The sequence below is a fragment of the Trachymyrmex cornetzi genome, unplaced genomic scaffold, assembly GCF_001594075.2.
Source record: "Trachymyrmex cornetzi isolate Tcor2-1 unplaced genomic scaffold, Tcor1.1 scaffold396, whole genome shotgun sequence".
In the NCBI taxonomy this organism is placed as follows: Eukaryota; Metazoa; Arthropoda; class Insecta; order Hymenoptera; family Formicidae; genus Trachymyrmex; species Trachymyrmex cornetzi.
In genome coordinates this window covers 776,488-798,947 of record NW_017298703.1, presented here as the reverse complement: position 1 = coordinate 798,947, position 22,460 = coordinate 776,488, and the positions used below count along the sequence as shown (strand labels likewise).

At 37.4% G+C, this 22,460-nt stretch overlaps 1 protein-coding gene across 3 annotated transcripts in view; it reads right to left on the bottom strand.

Moving 5' to 3' along the window:
* Positions 1-849: 849 nt before the first annotated feature.
* The window catches only part of PlexA (plexin A), a 286,570-nt gene continuing 264,959 nt past the window's right edge, over positions 850-22,460 (bottom strand). For all 3 annotated transcript variants that reach the window (XM_018512215.1, XM_018512214.1, XM_018512216.1), the window contains 9 exons: positions 11,547-12,278; positions 8,383-8,508; positions 7,571-8,032; positions 5,173-6,851; positions 4,878-5,091; positions 4,616-4,799; positions 3,821-4,531; positions 3,592-3,737; positions 850-3,497 (listed from right to left, as the gene is read on the bottom strand). In XM_018512215.1, coding sequence (XP_018367717.1) covers positions 3,324-3,497; positions 3,592-3,737; positions 3,821-4,531; positions 4,616-4,799; positions 4,878-5,091; positions 5,173-6,851; positions 7,571-8,032; positions 8,383-8,508; positions 11,547-12,278 — 4,428 coding nt within the window. In that variant the 3' untranslated portion in view covers positions 850-3,323. The remainder of the gene's footprint in view (positions 3,498-3,591; positions 3,738-3,820; positions 4,532-4,615; positions 4,800-4,877; positions 5,092-5,172; positions 6,852-7,570; positions 8,033-8,382; positions 8,509-11,546; positions 12,279-22,460) is intronic.

Genomic DNA, 22,460 nt, shown 5'->3' with positions numbered 1-22,460 from the left:
CTGGAATATAATAGACACACAAAAATTCGTACACGTTCGCTCACTAACGTACATCAGAAACATTCTCGGAGGCGCGCACGTTGTCTCCATATTCAAGCATACGACGGTAGTTAGACTGCCGGGGGCAGCAAGCCACGCATGAATGATACGATGATTAAGTTATTACACATCTTCTTAGTTAAGTCGAATTTTACAAATCGGGATTCATATATTCCATAATTGATGAGGAACCATCGATACAATAATAATAATAATAATATTTACTTAGCAAAACGTGCCGATCGGTAATTGTGGCGAATGACGCGTGATGTGAGCACAGTTAGTTGCGTTTAAAAGACGGGGTGTCGAGGTACTGGAGAAGATTCGGGGGTCGGGCTCGGGAGACAAAGGACGGCGAGGATCCACAATAGGTCGATACACGGCCGGGGACGTGACGCGGGGGAGAGGCTGAACTCGAGGACGACGGTGACCGAGGGCGTTGGATTGTGAGGGAATCTGCTCGCCGGGGTTTCAAGGTACACGCACTTGAGGGGTACACCGTGGGAAAGACACTCAGGGCAGACAGACACCGACATAGAGACTAGGCTACCGACTATACGTTAATATCTATCTAAACGTTTAATTAGTGTACGCACCGCGTACACACCCGGTACGCCCGCACCTCCGTTCGCTTTTTTTCTCTCTCTTTCTCGGCTCTTTTATTATCGTTTTATTATAATCAGCAGTCGCGTCGTAGTCGTGTCTCTTTTCCTTCCTTTCTTTTTTTTTTTTTATAGTAAACGCTATGTAGTCTTTATTACTCAAGCTTATGCCCAAAAATCTACCAGAGGCACTTTGGGTTTATTAGTACCATTTGAAGTCGGCGTGCGCGGGGGAGGGTACCGCACGCCCCGTTCTCTTGTGCGCGGAACAGCGGGCGAGTACGCGATCACGCCTCATCCTCGAGGGAAACCGTTGGTTGTCGGATCGTTCGGTTGACCCGTTACCATCATTATTAATTGTACCATTTCCCACCTCTTTTCCCTGTCGCGCGATTATTACCCTGTCTGGCGATGTGTCTTCGCCACCGCGTAGATTCTCTGTTCCTTCTTCCGACTTTCCATCCCACCCTCCCCCCAATTCCTTTTCCAGTAAGCCTACCAACAACTCCATATCTTTTACCCGCTTCCTTACCTTTCCACCACGGTCTTCCGATGTTTTTTGAGCAATAAATACTTTCTCCACGTATAACTGCACATTGAATTGACGCACAGGACACATGCACACGCGCATACACGTCGGACCGTCATTCGCTACCAGCCGTACGCATTGACAGAACGTCACGTTAAATGAACTCGAAGAACACCCCAGCTTCGAATCCCATTAACTCCTTAATCCTTCGCAAGAGTATGTAAAATCATACCAGGATCAGGCACTCTGTAGATCGGACTTGTGTCGCCCGATTTACAGGTAATGTGGTGTGATTTGGCAATTTGTGCGTAAATACGAAGGAAATGACAGGTTGATCGGACAACTTTATTCAACGGTGCGGCGACTCTTCGGCAATGCTTTCGGCTCTCGATCAAACACACATCCATTCGCGCAGCTCACTTTCACGCACACCAATATGGCTACATCCACAGAGTTAATGTTACGCTTTTAATTAATGATTATCAATTCAATATCAATTCAATATCAATGTATTACAATCAGACAATACTCAACAGTGATCGTTATTCATTATATATTACAATAATTAAGAGTGACAACAACATGACGACGGAGGCGTTGAAGCATTACAAGGGAGAAAGAGAGAGAGAGAGAAAGAGAGAGAAAGATGGGTAGATAGAGATTGAAAGTGGTACGTAGATGAATTCCAGGAGGATGAAGGAAGAGCAGGAGAACTTCGATGGTGGACATGCTACAAACAGTATGAGAGGAGAGAGAGGGATTGGAAGGTAACGATGGACATAAGGATAAGGGAGGAAAAGGATAGGGGTTATCGATGATTATGGAATAGCGACGATGACATCGGTGATGGATGCACGACGATAGGAATGAACGATTAAATGGCGAAATGGAACAATGAGTCGCGGAGACCAAGGAGGGGGGAAGCACGCACACTCAACACAACCGTCACATCGAGCTGGCCTCGCGCGCGGCCATAGTCCATAGATTAATTACTTACTAACTAATACACAGTCTGTCTCCGTTGCGCGGATGACTTATTTTTCCCTCCCTTCTTCCTTCCCTTCTCGAGCGCCGTGTAAGTATACGTAATACACCATATTAAATACGCACGTGCGTGCGGTACGGCGCTGCCGAGTTATGGAGCGTGCGACAGCGCGCTTATAAGCGTGTGAGCAAGTGAGACTTCCTTAAGTCTCGTTTTGTGTGATAAAGTTATGGCAAAATAACTCGGCGCGGAATACCGTCCTACCTGCTCGCACGCGCGCCTCCTCATCGGATACTAGATATACGCACACGCACACACAGGCATGCTTGCGCCAGTATAAAGTGTATATATGTACACATATACATACGACATACCATCCATACATATATAATATATCCATATCGTTTAATTATTTCATCGTTATCGATAATTATCATTATCTCTTAAAATTCGTCAGTTCAAAAAATTTCAGCTAGAGTAGCGGTGGATGGAAATGTTTCTTCGTTAAAAATCGCCAGATCACCGAGATCACGGCACCGGCAATCGACCGTATTATTTTTTTTAAACACATTTACAAATTATCGATCGATATCGCGGCTGATTCCCTCACTCGCGCCTCTCTTATCACTAGCGTGTTTCACATTATTACATTCATTTTTAAAATCACTCGCGGTGCAAACGGGCGTGCGATCACCGCGCGGCGAGAGAAACGCTCTCGCCCCGCTTTTGCACTCGACTCGACCGTCAAGTCGAGGGGTGATCGTACATTTAATATCCTATTACAATTATTCATGATTTTTGATATCTTATATACAATTATACGCGCACGCGGCAATGTGCTTATGATTATGGCCACACCTACGAACTGGCGACCTCTGAGAAGACTTCCTCGACACATACTTTTAACACTTAGTCCTTTAATTAATTCCCAGTTAACTCGCGACGCTTTTAGCCCCCTTGTCTGGAATAACTCCAAAGTTCACTCGCGATTCGCGTTAAGCTGAGAAAACTGGCTTTTGCACGGAACCTGAGATTATTGATTTCAAGGTAGGCCAGTTCCCCTCGTTCGTGTCGTTGATAATTACATCGGACCGCGATTGACCGCTCAGCAGGGTAACTCTTGACGAGCAGATTTCGTCATGTGTTTCATGGAATTCATGGTCATGCATCAGGGATTGTCCGCCGCCATTATATTGTGCACTTGCTCCAGCTTGTACGCCAGTCTCTGCTTCTGCGAGAACTCGTCCTCCTCGAGCGTGACTATTAGTTGTTCGTTGTATTTACCCGCGTATGTATACAGTTCGTATAAAGCACAGTTCGTGTTAAACTCCGTTGTGTGCAACTGAAACAAAATTAAACGAATGTTGATGCGTTAGAAATCGTATTGAACAAATTTATGAAATTTATACGTTACGAATATAAAGATGGATAAATACCCTCGACTCTTCGGCAAGCATGGCATTCATGTCTTGATCGGATATGGCTGGCATGACTTTAATATCTGAGTAGTAACGCTCTACCCACTCTTTGTACACTGGAATGTCCTTCGCGTATAATAGTTTCGAACTCGGAGAGTCTTTACCTAAGAACAGCAGAAAAAAAATGCATTCCTGAATCTCCTTAATTAACGCAGATGTAATGTAAAAATTGGTAAAAATTACATACCTAATCTATGATCCGACGTTGAGCAGCTATCCATAAATGTCTGCGCCACGACGGACAAACACGAGTCCACAATGTTAGACTTGTGTATATCGAAAATAAAATTCGGATTTTTTATGAGATTAACCCAAAACCTAAGGGGAAGGGAATTGCTCTTCCACGTGTGGACCACTTCCGGATCGGATATGCCGTGTTGCAGAGCTTGGTCATCCATGAAATCGAACATGTACTTGATGGCGAGAGGTAGCGCCGAGCCTCGATGGGCAGTGCTGAATATTGTCTCGAACAGATCGTCGACGAATTTCTGGAGAGTACCCTTTGTTGCCAGTAACCTCGTCAAATAGATCTCTGAGACCATTTTATTTCCGCGATCTCCCTCCTTTCGCGCGTCAGAATCATGGTGCTTAACAAGATGCCAAATCTTCATACCAGCTTCAATATTTTGATTAAGCGGAGAAGTGGCGCGAGAGAGAGGAGGACTTGCCGAACTGAACTTGCTAAGATTCAAAGTTTCGTATTTGTGCGATTTGTCTGTCTTCTCTGACAGAATTGAAAGGTTGTATATAGACGATTGTTTGGAGACTAAGTTGAGTGATGCTCCATCCGGTACCCTGTAATGATTCAAAGTGTTTCTCTTCTTCCACTCGCCTTCTGTCTTCGTTGTCGAATCTTCGTCGTAGAGAATTAATCTACCGGACGCGCCAGTTCGCCATTCTGCAATATTTCATTAAGCATAATATGAGAATCGCATAATTTTACATGAAGTTTAATAAGTATTCAAGTGCAAGATTTTTTTACCAAGATCAAGATCCTCCTTTCGAGGTCTTTGACTATACGGAGTCGCTCGGTAGATCGTATCCAACGCTTTTTCCTTCACTTGAGATATTGTGTCGCAGTCAAGGACCTTGACTGGCACGTTCTCCGTGTTAGGATCCATTCCGCCAACAAACACGGTTTGTTGAGATATCGAAACATAAACCGTCTAAAATTGTAATAGAAACATTATTATTATTATTGCAAAGCATTAACTTATCTTGTCGAATTATTAACGCATCTTTACCATTGGCTTGAAGTCGATGGATTGTCGAATCAATTTTTCTTCGGATAAAGAATATCGTGCTTCTGAAGTAATCGCATCGACAGGACCCTTATCGACCTGCTGTTTTACAGCGCGAAACAATACGTACAATGGTTCACCGGCGCATTCTCTCATAAATTTGTACAAGAGAAATGTGAACCAAGCAGACAACATCTTCTCAGCAACGCTCTCAGTCCTACAAAATAAATAAGTTTCTTTAAATCACAAGTATCTTCATCGAATATTAATAACTGAAAGTATAACGTCATATACTTACCTCCTAAGAAATAATTTTGGATGGCTTTTGCCTTCAGTGCACTTCTCAATAAGATCCGCCAACAAAGTTTTTAGGATGTCTGTGCAATATTCCATTTTGCTCTGCAGCGTAACCATAATCAGGCTGGCAACGTTAACTCGATCTCTCATCGAGAAATAACGATTGCTCTCGAGCGTTCGTACGAACAGTAATAAGAAAGTCTTATTCATTATCAGTTGACCGAATAAGCGCAATCCTTTCTCCTTTCGTACAAGTTCTGGCCTATCCCACTGCAGTACCGGACTATTATCGTCGCTGGGGAATAATATCATCATCGCATAAGTGCGGTAATCAAGGAAGGGTATGCCACCACTAGTAAGGTCTCCTGTGAGATCAGTCATTTCTGTCTGTAGTTCGGCAAAAGCCTCCTTACACTCAGCAGCGACTCGTAACTCGAGAATATCCATCTGCTCCTGCATATTTTTCAACACACGATTGCTCTCCGTAGATTTTCGGCGATAAGCGATAAGGAACGCTATGAATACGACTACTAAGATCACAATGGCTACGATCACGCCTATGAGCGCGGGTTTCGACAACGGCCCGTTCAATCCAGCTGGCAGTGCGTAGCTAAGCTTGCCAATGTTATAATGAAGCGTACCGCCCACTATTAACACCACCTCCGGCAATTCTTGTTTATTGGGCAGACCTTGGGCATCAATGGCTGGTGGTTGCGTTAAGGGTGGTCGGCAGGTGAGTTGTTGCCGTGATAAAGATGTGACATTGCAAAAAGCGTTACCGATTTGCACAACCACATCGGACTCTTGGCAGGCACGATCGAGATGTTGACCATTGATCGTCAGATAATCACTCTTATAATATTTGACTTCCTCATCGAAGACTTCATAGATCGGATTTGGATATAGAAGAAAGTGATTAAAGCCGTGCTGCGAGAGATTCTGCACGCCGGTAACATTGTCCATGCGGAAACCATATTCGAGAGAAAGCGGACGTTCGGCATCCAATATTATGTGTTCGGGTACTTCGATGGTCGGTGACTTGCACACCATGTTCTCCTGACTGTGCACCTCGCATTGCGATACGAACATCTTCTCATCATAGTAGACATACATTTGTGGACTTTGTATGTAACCGAGATTCTTGCCGGTCACTGAGATCTTTATTCCACCCGCTGGAATTCCCTTTGGGACCTTCATTTGACCGGCCACGCCGCTCTCCACGCTCTCAATTGTTGGATCGTCGACATATTCAAAGTGGCCATCATATAAACGTTTGCCACCGTCAAAAGACATCTTCAGCAAGCCATTTCGCTTTTGATCGCTTGGACTCGTCATGCAAAGAGCCTCGTTAGGTTCGGCACTTATTATAGAGCAGGGAAGATCGTCAATATCAGCATGGATAGTGCTGCCGGCGTTCATATAATTACCGGTGATCTTGATAGTAGTACCACCGCTCAAAGGTCCGTACTTGGGTGATATTGAGATAATCTGTGGATCCACAAATTCGAAATTATAGTCTGATTCGCCGCGGAAGTCTTCGATCTTGACGATGACAGGTCCACTCCTGCCTTCCTGCGTGCCAGGTCCATCGACTCGGCAAACGATTTGCTTCGTTCGAATATAAAGTTCCTCATACGGTAGACATCGCATACCGGCTACGGTAACGCCCCCAACTATGTCCTGCAACGTATATTAAAATTATGTAGGTATATTAAATAATTTAGTTGGGTAACAAATACTGATATCGTAATAATGATAATAAAAGGTTAACATGCTAAATATATAAACACGAATGAGATACATATATTCGCAATACACGAATGAGTATACTGAATATTGTAATTTAAAAAATCTTTAGGTATCGCATATTAATATTTAAAAAAAAGAGATCTTACTTATTTAAAACAGAATAACAAATTAAAAAATCAGGTTGTCTTTAATAGAATTTTAATAATTTAATTGTCAATGTAATTTATTTATATTTCTATAAATAAATATAAAAATTTATAAATACATATTTTCAAAAGTAAATCAAAAATTTTTTTTTAATATTAACTTTTAGTTGAGATATGATTAGATAAAAATAGTGATATCGTAAAAACATTTTTTAATGAATATTGGAAGATCATGGCGTTTAAGGCATTTAAAATAAATTTGATTTCAGAACGCTCGATCTAATGCGCTTTTGGAAATGTTTAATAACTTCGTATAACTTCTGCAAATTTCGAAAGTGCTTTAAAAATGTAGATATTCTTTAACAAGTTTAAAAAAAAATCGATCTTTTCTATTAATTATTGTGATATATTACTATGCAAACAACAAACGAGAACGATAGACGAAAGCAACTATATTTTACTTCGATAACGAGTAACAGATAAACAAAATGACGTCTTTCTTACCTTGAATGTCTTGCCAAGATTGATACCGCGAATCGTCACGTTTGTGTTGCCTTCCCAGGGGCCCATTACCGGCTCGAATGATTTTATCTCCGGATTTGGGCAGGTCTGGTTGCTGTTCAGCCACATGCCAGTGCCGCGGTCGCACTGATCCTTCACCTCGCATCTGTCTGAGCTCTGGCACCAGCCACATCCGTACTTTGTTGGCAGAGCCAAGCACATGCCGCAGTTGTCTGCCATATCGCGGCAACGGTATATCACAAGGTGTATATTGTCTGGATTATCCAAAGGTTTGGAGCCGCCCCAGATTACTGCGAAAGGTACCGTGATATTCGGCGCGCGAGAGGTATAAGAGAATTCCGTTTCCTCGCAGTAGATCGTGTCAGCTAGCAAACGCGCATTTACGCTCGTCACGCGACCCTCAATGTTGAATTGGCACACGAACCGCGTCTGTATGATGAATTGCTGAAAATTTGCCAGAATGTACATTAATATCTCAATAGAATTCTGAATTCAATGATGTACTTAATTTTTGCATATAAAAACTAAGATTTAAGATGTTCATTAAATTTATCATTTCATGCCCAATTTCTTCACGTCTAGATAACTTTATCCAAGAGATATCTCCTAGAATACAATGGAGATATCTCCTGGATAAGGTTATCCGCAACTTATCTGGAAGTGAAGAAATTGGGCATTAGAAATGAAATTTAGAAAAGCTCGTGAAATTTTTGTAATATTTTATAATTCCACAAAAAATTCGGAGATAAAAAATAATCTAATTATTAGTGATGTAGTAGTTTTTTTTTACTTACCCCAATGATATGCACTTTAACTCGTATCGCTTTTTTTATACCGGAAGACACGAGGATCTCTTGAGATTCGGTGGCATTTATAGTGGGACAAAAACCTGGCCCACTCCTATAGCTTGGTCCCATTCTCTGCAAGATGTACATAAAGTTATCACAAAGGCAAGGTAATATTTTAATTAAACTAATATATTGTTAAAATAATTCTAAATTTTTACGTTTTAAATTCATCTGTTTTCATATTTTATTTCACTCATGCTCTATTTTTTTCATCCAATTTATTAGGGTGCTGCTGTTAGCACTTTATCTTATTTAATTCGATTTTATTCCATTTGATTATTTTAGATATTATACAATTCAAATCATAGAGCAAAGTTCTCAGCACCAAGTTTTCATCAAAAATTACAAGTTAATTGATAATCACATATTAATATTCATGGAGTGAACGCAACGTTTTAACTCCAAATCAAATCAAGTTGATGTCGAAATGAAATTAGTTGATGCATGTTAACATGTACGCAACAACAGAATCGCAATTCTGCTCTGAAATTAGATGTTGTGAGTTTGCAGCACATATGAATCGTTTATCTTGCGAAAATGATGTAAATCCATTTTGAAACTTTAATGAATTTCAGTAAAATGTGAATATAAGCGAATACATGGTATTAATTTCAGCAAGAGTTTTTTTCACATTTAAACTTATACTTTCTTATAATTTTTTACTAATTTTAAAAGTATGCGTATATACACGTGCATGTCTTTATTTTGTAAAGGAAATTTACAACAATAATGAATATAACAATTTTATTTGATATGTGGAGCATTGTTATTAATTACCTTCATACAAAATCAAGATATGTATGCGTATATATATGTAATTTTAAATGTAAAAAATTGTGATAATTATATATCAATTACTGTGTGAGCTTGGAAATATATACGTTTAACTTCTTTGGCTGTATTTAAATTACTACAGATTTCTTAGGAACTTCTTGGGATTTCTTGTGTGGCGGTCGAGTGTATCTTAAAGGACCATTTATAATAGAGGTAATAAATTGTAAGCCGTAAAAAATTGACCAATCATAGTCAGTTATTCTGCTCATATTCGACTGTAAGTGGTCAATTTCTTATGGCTTACGGTTTACTTTATTATAGATATGGTCTTTAAAAGTGTAAATAATATCAAATATTATTTTTACTCTAGTTAAAATCAAATATATAAAAAAAATTCAACACATGTTAATAGTTTTGCTACACTCAAGATATTTGCAAACTTGTATACATATATATATATTTTTTTTTAAATTAATGATATGATAATTTACTCAATATCTTTCATATATTTAATATAACATAATATTTAACATTCCCATTTGCCCGAGAGATTTAGCAAGAAATATTAAACGGATACAGAAATTTCCTCGCAATAATTTCAGATTACTATTGATCTAAAAATTATTATAAATCACTTATAAAATAATATAGTTTTGATTATATATATAAACTTATTAAATTTTTGCGTGATTCATTTTATTATATATTTTGATACGAAGATTTAAAATGCATACCTATCTATCAATCAAAGTTAGACTAAATCATTAAATTAAAATTCAAGTAACAATATTTTCCTTACGTTTTATTACGTTTTGATAAAGTTCTCAAATCTAGTGATAATACTTGTAATTTAGGCGACGCGAATCGATTAAAACCAAAATGCAAAAATAATAATAGCTCTTCAGAAATCGATTTCGAATACAAACGACATATTCGAACCGTGTTTATTTGATAAACCGTTGTATATTTCGGTAGAACGAGGTGACAACATTTTGGCTGGCGTATAGCCTTGTTTTATGTGGCATACGGTGGGTCGATGTATAAGCAAGGTCGGTACGCTACCATTCATGCGGTTAATACAGAAGCAGGCAGACAGCAGCACAAGCCACTCCGCGTGCCGTCGCATTATTATTATTCGTAATGTGAATATTCCGACCAATTAGTGATTATCGGTCCGCACAATCAATAACTCCTACAATTTATTAATAGTGCGCGAGCATATTGGAGCAAAGACTGTTTAGCGAAACAATATTTCGCATATGTTACGTTTATTTATTTTTGGAGATTGAGACCGTAGAAGATAGGATTCATATAAATCACTATTCCGTTGCAATAATTACAGTAAGTACAAAAAGTATTTGTACAGGATAAATTTTTATAAAAAAAGCCTTATTTGTAGAAAATTAACATTAATTATATACAATTAGTTTTGTCCTAACATAAATAAAACAGCTTTGCGTGTTTCTAATTTTAGAAGTTAAATTTCTCGACTGTACGAATTTTTTTAGGCCCAAAAAAAGTAATTTTTTATTTTAGCTTACTTTAGGATAACATATTTTAATTATTTCACATCTTTGTACGTAAAATAATTTTGAGGAATATATTGCCTATTTTATTTTTTGTTAATAAATTGTTAATTAATGTTTATTTTTTTTAAATAAAGTTATTTTAAAGATATTTCCTCTGTACGAATATTTTTTGCACTCACTGTATATTCCTTTAGCTTTATTTATATTTGAATACGTCTCACGCATTGAGCTACATATTTTTTAAAATTCATGATAAATGTAATTACAATTTCCGAATGCGTGAGCGCGAGAGCGGAGTAACGCTCGAGTTATTTGATCGAATAAGTCAATTGAAGCGGCACTTAGTATTATTTATTAATAATATTTTGTGCAATTGTATTTTGCGCATTATTGTCAATGTTGGAAGTGCTACGTAAAATGATACACGAGATCGTCATACTCTAGTAATTGAAGCGCAATTATTACTAACTGTGTTTTCGCGAATATATTGTGTTATGCAAATACAATAAAACAAGAGGAAAAAGAAAAAAACATTGAATGACGACGGAGCAATCAAGTAGGTTAATATTTGTATGTCATTTGTTATTTAAAAGATTTATAGTCATTTATAGCCATTTCCACTATTTGAATCGTTTATTCAAATTCAAATAAGAATTAAAGAGAAAGCTTTTTTTTTGGAAATGAAACATATATATATATATATATATATATATATATATATTATTTGACTCGAAATCTTCTATTGACCGTTTATGAAAATATCGGTCAATTTTTTCTTACTCTAAAGATAAATAATAAGATACTTACGCTAACTCCCGTGACAAGAATGTCGTTCCGACAATTCTCCGCCGTATCGTGTGTGCACCGATGACCGTCAACACACCAGTCACATGGAAAGCTCGATGATACGCATTGTGTGCAGGAACTGTACGTGTTGCAATCGAAGAAAGTGAAATTTGTCGCTACCAAATCGGGCCCGTTTGTCATCCGAACCGACAGTTTGGCCGTGAAATGGTGTCGGCCCGGCGGTATCGATGGCAATAAATCGGTTCTCGGTGTGGTACAGTTCACACCGTAGGACTTTCGCGAAGCATTCGTGATCAGAGTCTTGTCGAGGGCGGAAAATGCGCACAGAAACTGCCCGGACAGCGTCGGCAGGTTCTCGATGACGAGCTCGAGAGTCCTGGCAGTGGTGCGTTGCAGTTGGTCTGGCGTGACAGTGGTGATCGTTGTGCATCTACCACTCTTGTAGGAGATCCAGTAGAGTGGATCTTTAGCCGCGTCCTGACAGTCGCTGCGCAGATTGCACTTGTTTTCCAACGAGCACCAGCCACAATATGGATCTTTTGCGCCCAGACAGTCCCAGCACGTCTTGTAAACCGAACACTCCTGCACCTTGACCTTTGAGACCTTCTTCTCCGTCAGCACGTAAAGATGCATCAGTTGCGAATCGAATAGCAGATCCGGGTTCACTGGAGAACCAGGATCGATCTCAAGATCACCGTACTCCAATGCCAGCGTCGAGCTCTCTACTACCACCTGCAACAGGAATATACAAATTTTTTATACAAATTGATTAGCGCAGTTTATTTATTTTAATTAAACTATTGTAGGTAGAATAGTTCAATTACAGGAAGGAGTGTGTGTTATTACACATTTTTTAATCAAATAAGAGACAGAATTCCCTATTTCGGTCGAAAAAAATTTTGATGTTTAACAATATTCATTATCTACTAAATTGACAATCAATTGTAATTTGTAATATTTCTAATTTATGATTGCATTTCAAGTCCAATAATATGAATTAGTGCAGTTTAGAAAATCATAAAAATGTATTTATAAATCTATATGGAAAAAATAATTTTGCTGAGTTATACCATATAAGATAGAGATACAGATCTGAAAATTATTTTGTTCGATCATCACGATAATCATGTAGGATATTCGAGCTGATTGTTAGAATTGTTGAATGTCAAAAGTTTTTGCAGCATTGCTCTTCATGCTTAAGTTTCGTACATAATTATTTTGATGGTTCATCTTATTTTCAAATCTGTATCCAGCTAAATTTTTAAATATTTTAACAGAATCCTTTTTTTCCCGTGGAAATATGAATATATTGTATATAATGATATATTATACAACATTAATATACACTTCGACCGAAAATAGAATTCCTTCTTATTTGAGTTATTTGTTCTAATTTCCACTTATAATATTTTTTAATAATTCAAGTTTTTATTTAATTGCATACAAAAAATAGATAAAAATAAATCTATAAATGTTTAATAAATTTTTCATTAAAAAATTTCAGAATGTTCATAAAATTTTGCAATATAAAATTGTACATTTTACTGAGCTTATTATAAAATTTCTTCAATTTTTCCTGTTCATTTCAATGCAATTTATTTAGTGAGGATAAAGTAATGCATTCTTATCACGTCAGAGACCATGTGACACAAAAACCTGATTAAAATATAATTATCTTTAATAATTTGAAGAAGACTGACGTACATGTATCGAGTTTCATACAATTAGTTTCAGTTTGGCTTGGTCGACAATTTTTCAATTGCTAGTTAAAAAATCGGGGATTTACAATAATTGGCGAATTTGTGTAAAATTAGAGAGACAGTCATTGATGATTGCAGTTAACAGGCTTGTATAATATATTTACCGTATATATATGCCAGGATGTTCTTGTATTAACGAAACGAGGATGACACGAACGGAATGAAGAATTAAATATTTACAACGAAATTATGAACAACTGCTAGCCCGGCTAGCGCGGAGTAAATGTTCCTACCGTTTAAGTATTTATTGGGTATTAATTATCGATATTAGTTCGGTGATGACCTCTCATTGCATATTCCGTTTTCCCCATTTCCACGATAGTGAACATTCCCAAAAATATTGAAACGTACAGTCCCTTGTCGACGTATTACTGATTTTAATAGTAATGGCATACAATAATCCGACTGCAACATTCGACAGAGCGGTGAATTTTACTTTTGTATTATGGAAGTGATGTGGATATTTACATCGTCACGTAGATTCATTCCCGTAAATTTCCCAGGTGGATACCGTATATTCGTTGTATAAGTTTTTTAACTTCAATGCCGACTGGTGGTCACCAGACATCAGGTATAAGATTGCAGCCACCGAAAGTAACAGTGTAGATACAATTTGCACGCTATTATTTTAACGTGAGACTCTCAACGCGTCACATTTTTTTCATGGGCGAGCACAGTGCAATCATCTCTGCCAGGTGCACTCGCGTAGCATTCATTTTCTTAGACCTCACCGCAAATCCCATTCGTGGTCGCGGTTAAAGGGTCATAAATTAAATCTTAGTTCGCGACGTCCCTCGCTTTCAATTGACAGAGAAATGACGACGAATGGAAGTCCCAGAGGGCTAGAATCGTTCGCGGGTCTAATAAAAAGATCATTCTTTCGAATAGTAATAACAGTAATCATATCGAAGCAGGACGTGGATCGCTTTAGCAGCGACGTTTAGCTTCGATGTAGCACATTTACTGAGAATGGTATTCGCTGCTCATCTGGTAATCATTACTATCAGCTTAAAGATTCTATACAAAGACCACGGTAATATAACAGTCGCATCATTAGCTCCGCAAATTCTTAATAGGCTAATTAATCAAATTTTTCCTTCAGCTTTTAAATATGTAATTTTTTTTATTTCATTAATTAATTTTGTAAATCCTTCGATTCCGTAAATTTTAAAGAACGTTTGTCATTCTCTTTTAGGAAGTGCAGTTTACGGAAATATTAAACTCTTCAACATCATTGCACTAATATTGGCACAATTTAAACCGTAGCTTATTAATGTAATGTAATATTGAAAAAGACGTACACATTAACGTACTAGAAACGAGCTATTCTACCAAAGCAGAAATGGAATAGTTAAGCATTCGTGTGTAATTTACAACAAATTGAATTGAGAGAGTGAAGCGAAGGTCGTGGTAAACGCACAGCGCGCAGTCACTATTCCGATTTAATTAACAAATATTAATTAAGTCGCGTCGCGCAGCGCGAATCGAGCCAACAGGCAATTTGCCGCAATTTGGTAAACATCTGTTCGTCTATTCCACAATGCTCATTAGGACAATAATTAATGCCTTTTAATATAGGTATAGAGGAATAGATTATTACTTATATCATTGACAATTCCCCATAGTCATGAATATAAACGCAGGAATTAGATTAACCTAAACGAATAAGACAGAGATTTTTAAATCCTTAATAAATCCGTAATAAAAAACCAATTAATACTTTATGTAAATTATAATATCTTTCGAAAGTTCTGCCAGTTCTACGGTAATCTAATTATTTAATTGAACCTCGATATTTTATGCCAAGTGACCTTCGTGTCTTCAGGAAGAACTTGCATTGTTAGGTAGATTCAACCTTGCGAAATGTCGAGAAATATCGTGGCATAGTGAAGTTTGGAAGAATCTTAAGTGAGGGCTAAGGGCTGTCCACTACGTACCGATCAGCATTCGACCTCTGGCCGAGTAATGAGTCGTTACTTAAGACAGGCAATCACGGCGCGGTAACTATGTTACAATCTTTGCGTCTAAGCGGGTTGGAGAGAAGCGGGAGAGAAATAATAACAATAATTATTAGGCTACCGAGTGTTAGTGGTGGTTGTTAATTCTAAGGTTCACTCGGCGGTATCCACGGCTGGTCTTTTTAGCGTGATTTCGTTCGCGTCGGTATATACGCTAACGCGAGTGCGATGTTCGCGCGTCATTCGGCCTCGGCAAATCCTCAGCTAACGTCGACGCACAAAGAGGCTTTAATAAACGCGCGGGGATAAAGGCAAGGTCGACGAGGTCGAGGATGAGCCGGTAGGAGGGTTAAGAGCGAAGGGAGGAGACGGAGGAGCAGATAGAAATTATTTCTTAATGGAAGAAGAAGCATCGTGGCAGACGCAAACGCAAAGAGGGTACCTGGTAATGATGAAGAAGAGAAGGAGACAAGGCGTAGGCAAGACGTTTGCAAGAAAGTTGCGTGTAGACGATCTCAAGCACAATAGATGCAAAAAATGACAATAAAATAAATTTTCGAGGTAAAAGGAAGAGTAAAAAATAATTAGCCGAATAAACGTAAGAAAAATTGATAAAAATACAATATGCTAATTAGTAAGTGCAATAAATAACAAACGGAATTCGATATATTAAAATTTAAATTTTCAGAAATTTTATAGGTACACACAATTTAAGTCACGAAAAAGACAAATATTCAATAATTATTCCAATTCATAAAACATGATGCTATATTAATCGAAAACAATAGTTAAATCTTTATCTTTTTTTGTGCACGAGATATTAATAGAGAATAAATATTACTTATAATTGAAGTATTACTTAATTAGAGTTTTATTTTACATCGAAATAATAACTGTTGAGTTCTTGTCAAAATCTTGTCATTTTGTTGTCCTCTAACTATGTATTTCATGTACTACGTCAATTAAAGCAAAATTAGGGAACTATTTAAAGGCAAAGCGGATACGAATAAAAGAAAAACGGCCTATAAGAACAAATAAATGGTAGAAAAAAAGGAAAGAAATTAAACGCAAGACGGAAAATAAGATATCCATCTTTTGCGTCTCGACACTCAATCGATGACGTTTTAACGTGAGGAAAATAATAATCACGACGCTACCGAGAGGTAGGCGGACGTTTTAATTAACGAGCTGGTTGCGCTTCCACTTTTTTTGGCATATGCGATTGCATCTATCCTTGCGTTTGTATTGCGTGGGCAATGCTGATCAGTGCGTCGCGTCGGATTGACCGATAAAAAGCGAATCGAACGTCGACATTCCTGAATCGATTTCAAGTTGTGCGTGTTCGTGCGTCCCACGTAAGGTGCTAGCATATTAATGCCACGGTGAAATCCACGCCTTAAGTTCGTTGCATATTAAACGAGACCGAGCGCGATTAACGAGATACGTCTTTGTCTCTATTGGCGCGTACAGGAAGTGGCGGATTGTCAGCCGAGCGGTGTAATCAATCGTTAATTACTGATAACGTACATGTTACAGATATCGTGAGCTTTATGAACGACGAATTACATTTATTGGAAAGTTCCTTATGTAATTAACGAGAGCGTGAGAATGGTCGTTATCTGCAGGCGCATTATAATAGCTTCCCTAGTTTCATTAAAAATAATTGAACACTAAAATTGGTTCATATTTTACATTGTTCACACAATGATAAATCATAAAAAGAAGTTTTCGAAAAAAATTATAAAATATGAAGTTAGAAAATTAGAAAATATAAAGAGTTTTGATAATTTTGAATAAATATGGAGATAATTTTGGATAATAAATATAGAGAGTGCATTATTAAAAAAAAATGAATTGCTATTAACAAATTGTTTTTAATTATTTATCTTTACTCATTTCCTCCTTGTGATAAAGTTTCCTGCTTTGAATCCGAAAATATCTAGTCTCATTACTCAAATACTGCCGCGAGCGATCGAAGTCCGATAGAAAATTCCTGCACCGTAGAGACGTTAGGTGACGATGTGAAAGGGATTTAAGAGCGATGATCACAACAAGGACTTGACTCGAGGCACGTTCTTGCATCCTGTCAGAATGTCTCAAGGAACAGTGACAGGTAGTAACAACAGGACCGGTGCGGGGTGCGATGCGATTAAATCCGGAGGTACCCCTGCCGTCGCGATGCATTTCGACGCGGTGATTATACGTCGAGTTACGTATGCATCCCTCCCTATCTTCCACCCCGACTGGCGTCTCTTCGGAATTTTTAAATGCATTCTTCGACGCGGTTCGCCGCACCATCGCTAGGATTTCTTCTCGCGGATGCGAGAAGAAAGAAAAGAAGGGGGATTTCCCCACCGCCACTCAGCTATAGCAACGAGGGGTGGTGGGCAGACAATGTCTCCGAGAAGCATTCGACAGTGGCACAAATGTATTCCGCCGCTGAGAGATTCCGAGAGAATCCTATTCCATGAACCTTATCGATTTTATCTAGCGAATCAAATGCGCGTTCATACAGTGAGGCTTGAATGCACGAAATCGATTAGAATTAACTCGGATTAACTCTGCATGAGGAATACGGAATGTAATGTGTCCTATTATAATGGATCTATCTCGGAAACTTTCGTATGACATAAAATCCACGTCATTCATCATTTACGACTCTCTTCTCGTGTTATCTGTATCTAATATTAATAGAAGTTGCTGCTCTCTATTATACCAATATTGCCCTAGTTTGACACTATAATAGAAATATTTAACTTAAATAATTTTACATCCCAACTTCGAACAAATGGAATTCTCTTGTGATGCATCGCGTCTCTCTTCACTTATTCAAAATGACATTAATACATTTTCCACGTTCCTATTAAATATTTATTGTCAACTTTTAATGAGATAAAATGAATATTGATATAATGCAGATTATTTTATAAATAATTTAATATAAAAAATAATTGTATTATTAAAAAAAATTAAAACTGTTAAGAAAAAATGCAATTCATTTTCGTTTCATTGGTACTTTGTCATCATAACTTTATGTGTCATTATTTCTTCAAATAATAAAAGTTGAACCAATGTCGTTTCAAACTTAAATTAATTAATGCAAATAATGAAACTATTTACATATTCTCGTGGAATAAGCTTCTATTAGCATTACGCAAATCTAATCGTAGCGCCTTAGAATAAAAAGGGGCAGTGAATTGCTAATCTGACTTCGGTGAAAGTAAACCGTTAGTCTGAGAAATCCTCGTGGATCGTTATGAGATTCTGATGCGCAAATACAATACAGCAAAGATTACATTATCCGTATGTTGTTGAGTTACAGCTCCATACTAGCGACGCCTCAGGCTGAAATGATTTGACAGAAACGGATGAAATCGACAATCTTTCGCGACATTACTTCCAACATATTGATAAATTAGTGCCGTGTCTTCGATAGAACTACACAGAATATTCACAATCAGCAAGATGCGATATTTAATAGTAAAGAGCACTTTCTTAATTAGCAATATTCGAGCAATTTTCGAAAACTCAACTTCTGAAGGAGACATAACGAAGAGACGCACGTTATATAATTTTAAGAAAATTTTGCTATGGCATTTATAACAATGAATAATTAAGAAACTTATACAGAAAGATAAAAGTAAAATTGAAATGTGTTAATGCAATTTATACTGTATCATTAGTACGTGGCAGTGTTTATTTTGCAAGATCGTTACGCATTTGGCAATGTGTTGATTACAAATCCGTTAAGGTAACTCTCCTTCATTATTATTTCTAATTCTTCGACACAGTATAGTAATACGTAGCTTAGGCGCTAATGTTGATGGGTTCTAAAAGGTCAGACACGTTGAAAGTACACTAAATTATATATCTCGGCGATAACGACGTGACGAAAAATAATCGCGAGACTGAGAAATCCATTAAATTGAAATTAACAAAGCTGTGGAGATTTATCCGTGGGTGTCATTAAAATGCCGCACGTGCGAATAATCATTTCCCGGTGATAATTGTCGCCGATAAGAAGCGACGGCCGACAGTACGCATTTATAGCCGACGAATCGCGTTTTTAGTCGGCCCCATGATGGAAGCGCAAGAACTCGCTATCCCACGATTTGATAAATGAACTCACAGTATGTAATAACCAGGTCGCCGCGGCGTTGGTAAAAGCGCGCGCATAATGTGTTTCACCCTTATGCTCCCCGCGCCCCTCTGCCACCCCCCGTTTTCTCCATCCATTCCGGTATAAAACAACCGGGGGTGACATAATGCGATTGTACGTCGCGGTGTTACGCCCGATAGTCGACCAACAATTTTTCATTATTCGAATCTGTCGTTGTTTTTCGGCGCGAGGAGATGCAAGGAAGGCAACGAGGGGAAGGGTGGTGATGGCAAGAATCCAGAATAACGCTGCAAACTTTTTATCGGTTTTTCCCCGAATAAAGGGTTCTCCACTATATATTTACCTGCGCTTCCGTCCGTTCCTCGACAACGTCCGAGATTAATTGCCATCGAATTGTCGAATGGAATCGCTATTGAAACACGGAAAAAAATCTCATCTTGCAAACTCTAATTAAGCGGCACGACAATCCCAGAACGAGATGCTGAGAGGCGAACGGGGAGAGGGGAGAGAATCAGCGAGGTTTCATTCCCGACCAAGCCGCGGAAGCACAAGCGAAATTAATACAGTCGACATCTTTTCCGTGCGGATCAATCGATTCGCCTGCATTGTTAGAACATCACTTTTATACGGAGTGCCCTGGATGGATATGTATTTTTGATTTTACAATATCTCGCTTAGCCTCATATAATTATTCAGAAATAGAATGACAATCGATATTCATAGTCAGTTCTTATTTTAAAATCGTCTTAAGATGCCAATGCAGTTTTCGGATTGGCTTATATTATATCTTAAGACTCTATTTGAAACGATTTTAAATATGAGAACTGACTATGAATACCTATATGTATCGGAAATTAATAGATGACAAGTATGCATGTCTAATGAAATTTTCATTGAGAATAGAACAAATCATTCATCCAGGATGATGAGAAATGAACCGTATATAAGTTCGTCTTCCTATCCACACGAAGAGGGTGAGTTGCGGAAGAATGATGAAAAGAAGGTGGCCATGGTGAGGAGATATGTACTGGAGCTGAGAATAAAGCTAATCGGATTTTTCCTATAAATCATACTTTGCGCGGCTAACGCATTTCAGAGCCTTCGATACCATCCGTCGGACGCTAACGACCATACGATGCGATAGTCTCGCAAAAATCGTGTCGCGAAGGAACACAGTCGGCGAATCTTAAGACGTGAGAATACATGATATAAATGGTTTTTCAATGAGCCGTACCCAAACGATTGCTAAATAAACGTTTGCCAGTAGCGTGATCAAAGCGCGGTTGCAAACTCACGTTCACACGTTACTATCATCCTGCCGTTCGTTATGCATGACAATCTAAAAAAATAGCTTTCTAAAAGGAAAGTTTCGTTCCAGTAAAATGTTGAAACTGTTATAAGAAACACATCATCAAATTAATTCTCCATCACTTTTGGAGTACTTCGCTGCACTTCTCATTTCCGTGGACTCTTTTATCTTTCAACTTGCGTAAAATTTACTTTTTCTTAGAGCAAATTTATCTAAATGTTGCATTTTTTAATAACTGTTTAACATTTATATATTATAAATATTACAATTTTATCTTATAATAAAAATAATCTTCGCGTAATATAAAATTCTAGTAAACTTAAAATAAAATTATTACATTATACTATTTAGATATTATATTATTCTTACTCAAATATTTGTTAACACGTTTTCAAATATTCAATCAAATCATTTTTTATAATTTATAAATTTGACAACTATATTATATTGTATTTTCATCATCTATATCGATAAAAACAAATTAGTATTTTTTTTCATTATGTTCAAAAGCGCTGTAATTATTCCTGCAGAGAATCAATCATAGGAAATAAATTAAAAATCAATTTAGTCTCAATAATAATCCGATTTATTACAATTTAATGTGATTATTGCAATACAATTATATGAAGATTTAAACGTATAATCTCGTGCAAATATGAACAGTAAGTACCGACGCGCCCATTCTCGTGTCACAATCAGATATTTCTTTATTAATATTACCGATGAAATTGCTCAGTGTAATAATGAAAATATATCCTGAATCGTAAAGTCAGTAGTATAAAACATTTAATTGCCGTGTTTATAATATATTTCTGCATTCTTGATGTAAAAATCGAGGGAGAAGGGTGATGCATAAAATCTGTAATTACCCATTAGACGACTTATGTGTGTGTATACGTATACATATATATAATTATATATATATATATATATATATATTCCCTTCTTACTCTCTTTCTTCTCCATCTTCTTCTGCTTCTTCTCTTCTTCGTCATCTCTTCCGCCTTCGAGTCCTCCCTCCATCCACCGTCTCGCCTCATAGCTTTTCTCCGCTTCATCTTTATGGCTTTGCTACTACCATCTACCAGCTTCCACCCAATTTATTAACACACTTCATTCCGCTTTCCTTCTGAAGATTTATTTTATAATTATCTTCGCCCCCGTTCTCTTCGTCGTCGGGCGAGATGAGGGCCAGTAAGATTTTTTTATATCTTATGCGAAAGATAATTTAGCGCTACTAACAGTCACGTGTCGCTCGAATTTGTGCTTTGCGACGGTAACTGCCACCAGGTACAATTAAAGTGTTCACTTTGAATATAAGTTTGATATAAATTTAATTTAAAAATATAATGAGTTTCTTTACGACTTTATAGATTGGACTTTGTGGATTTTTAAAATTGCTATTACGTTTATACACAGATAAAAATAAATTGACGATAAATAACTTACATAAATATATATACATATGTATAAAGTTTAACGAAACCATTGAAATAAAAAGTTTTTATGTAGTTCAGTGCGATGATAAAGAGAACAGACTTATAAATAATAGACAAGAGTCTCATGCAATGATACTTTATGATAAATGTAATTGAATAAGTGTATTTTTATCAAAATTAAAGATGGGGAGGGAGAGTTAAAGTGATCATTTATCTGTTTTGAAATAATCGAAGTCCTCGGGCAACTTCCATATCACGTTCAAAACTACCAGTTCTCGTCCGATCACTGAAGTCAAGCAACGTTGAGCATGGTTAGTACTTGGATGGG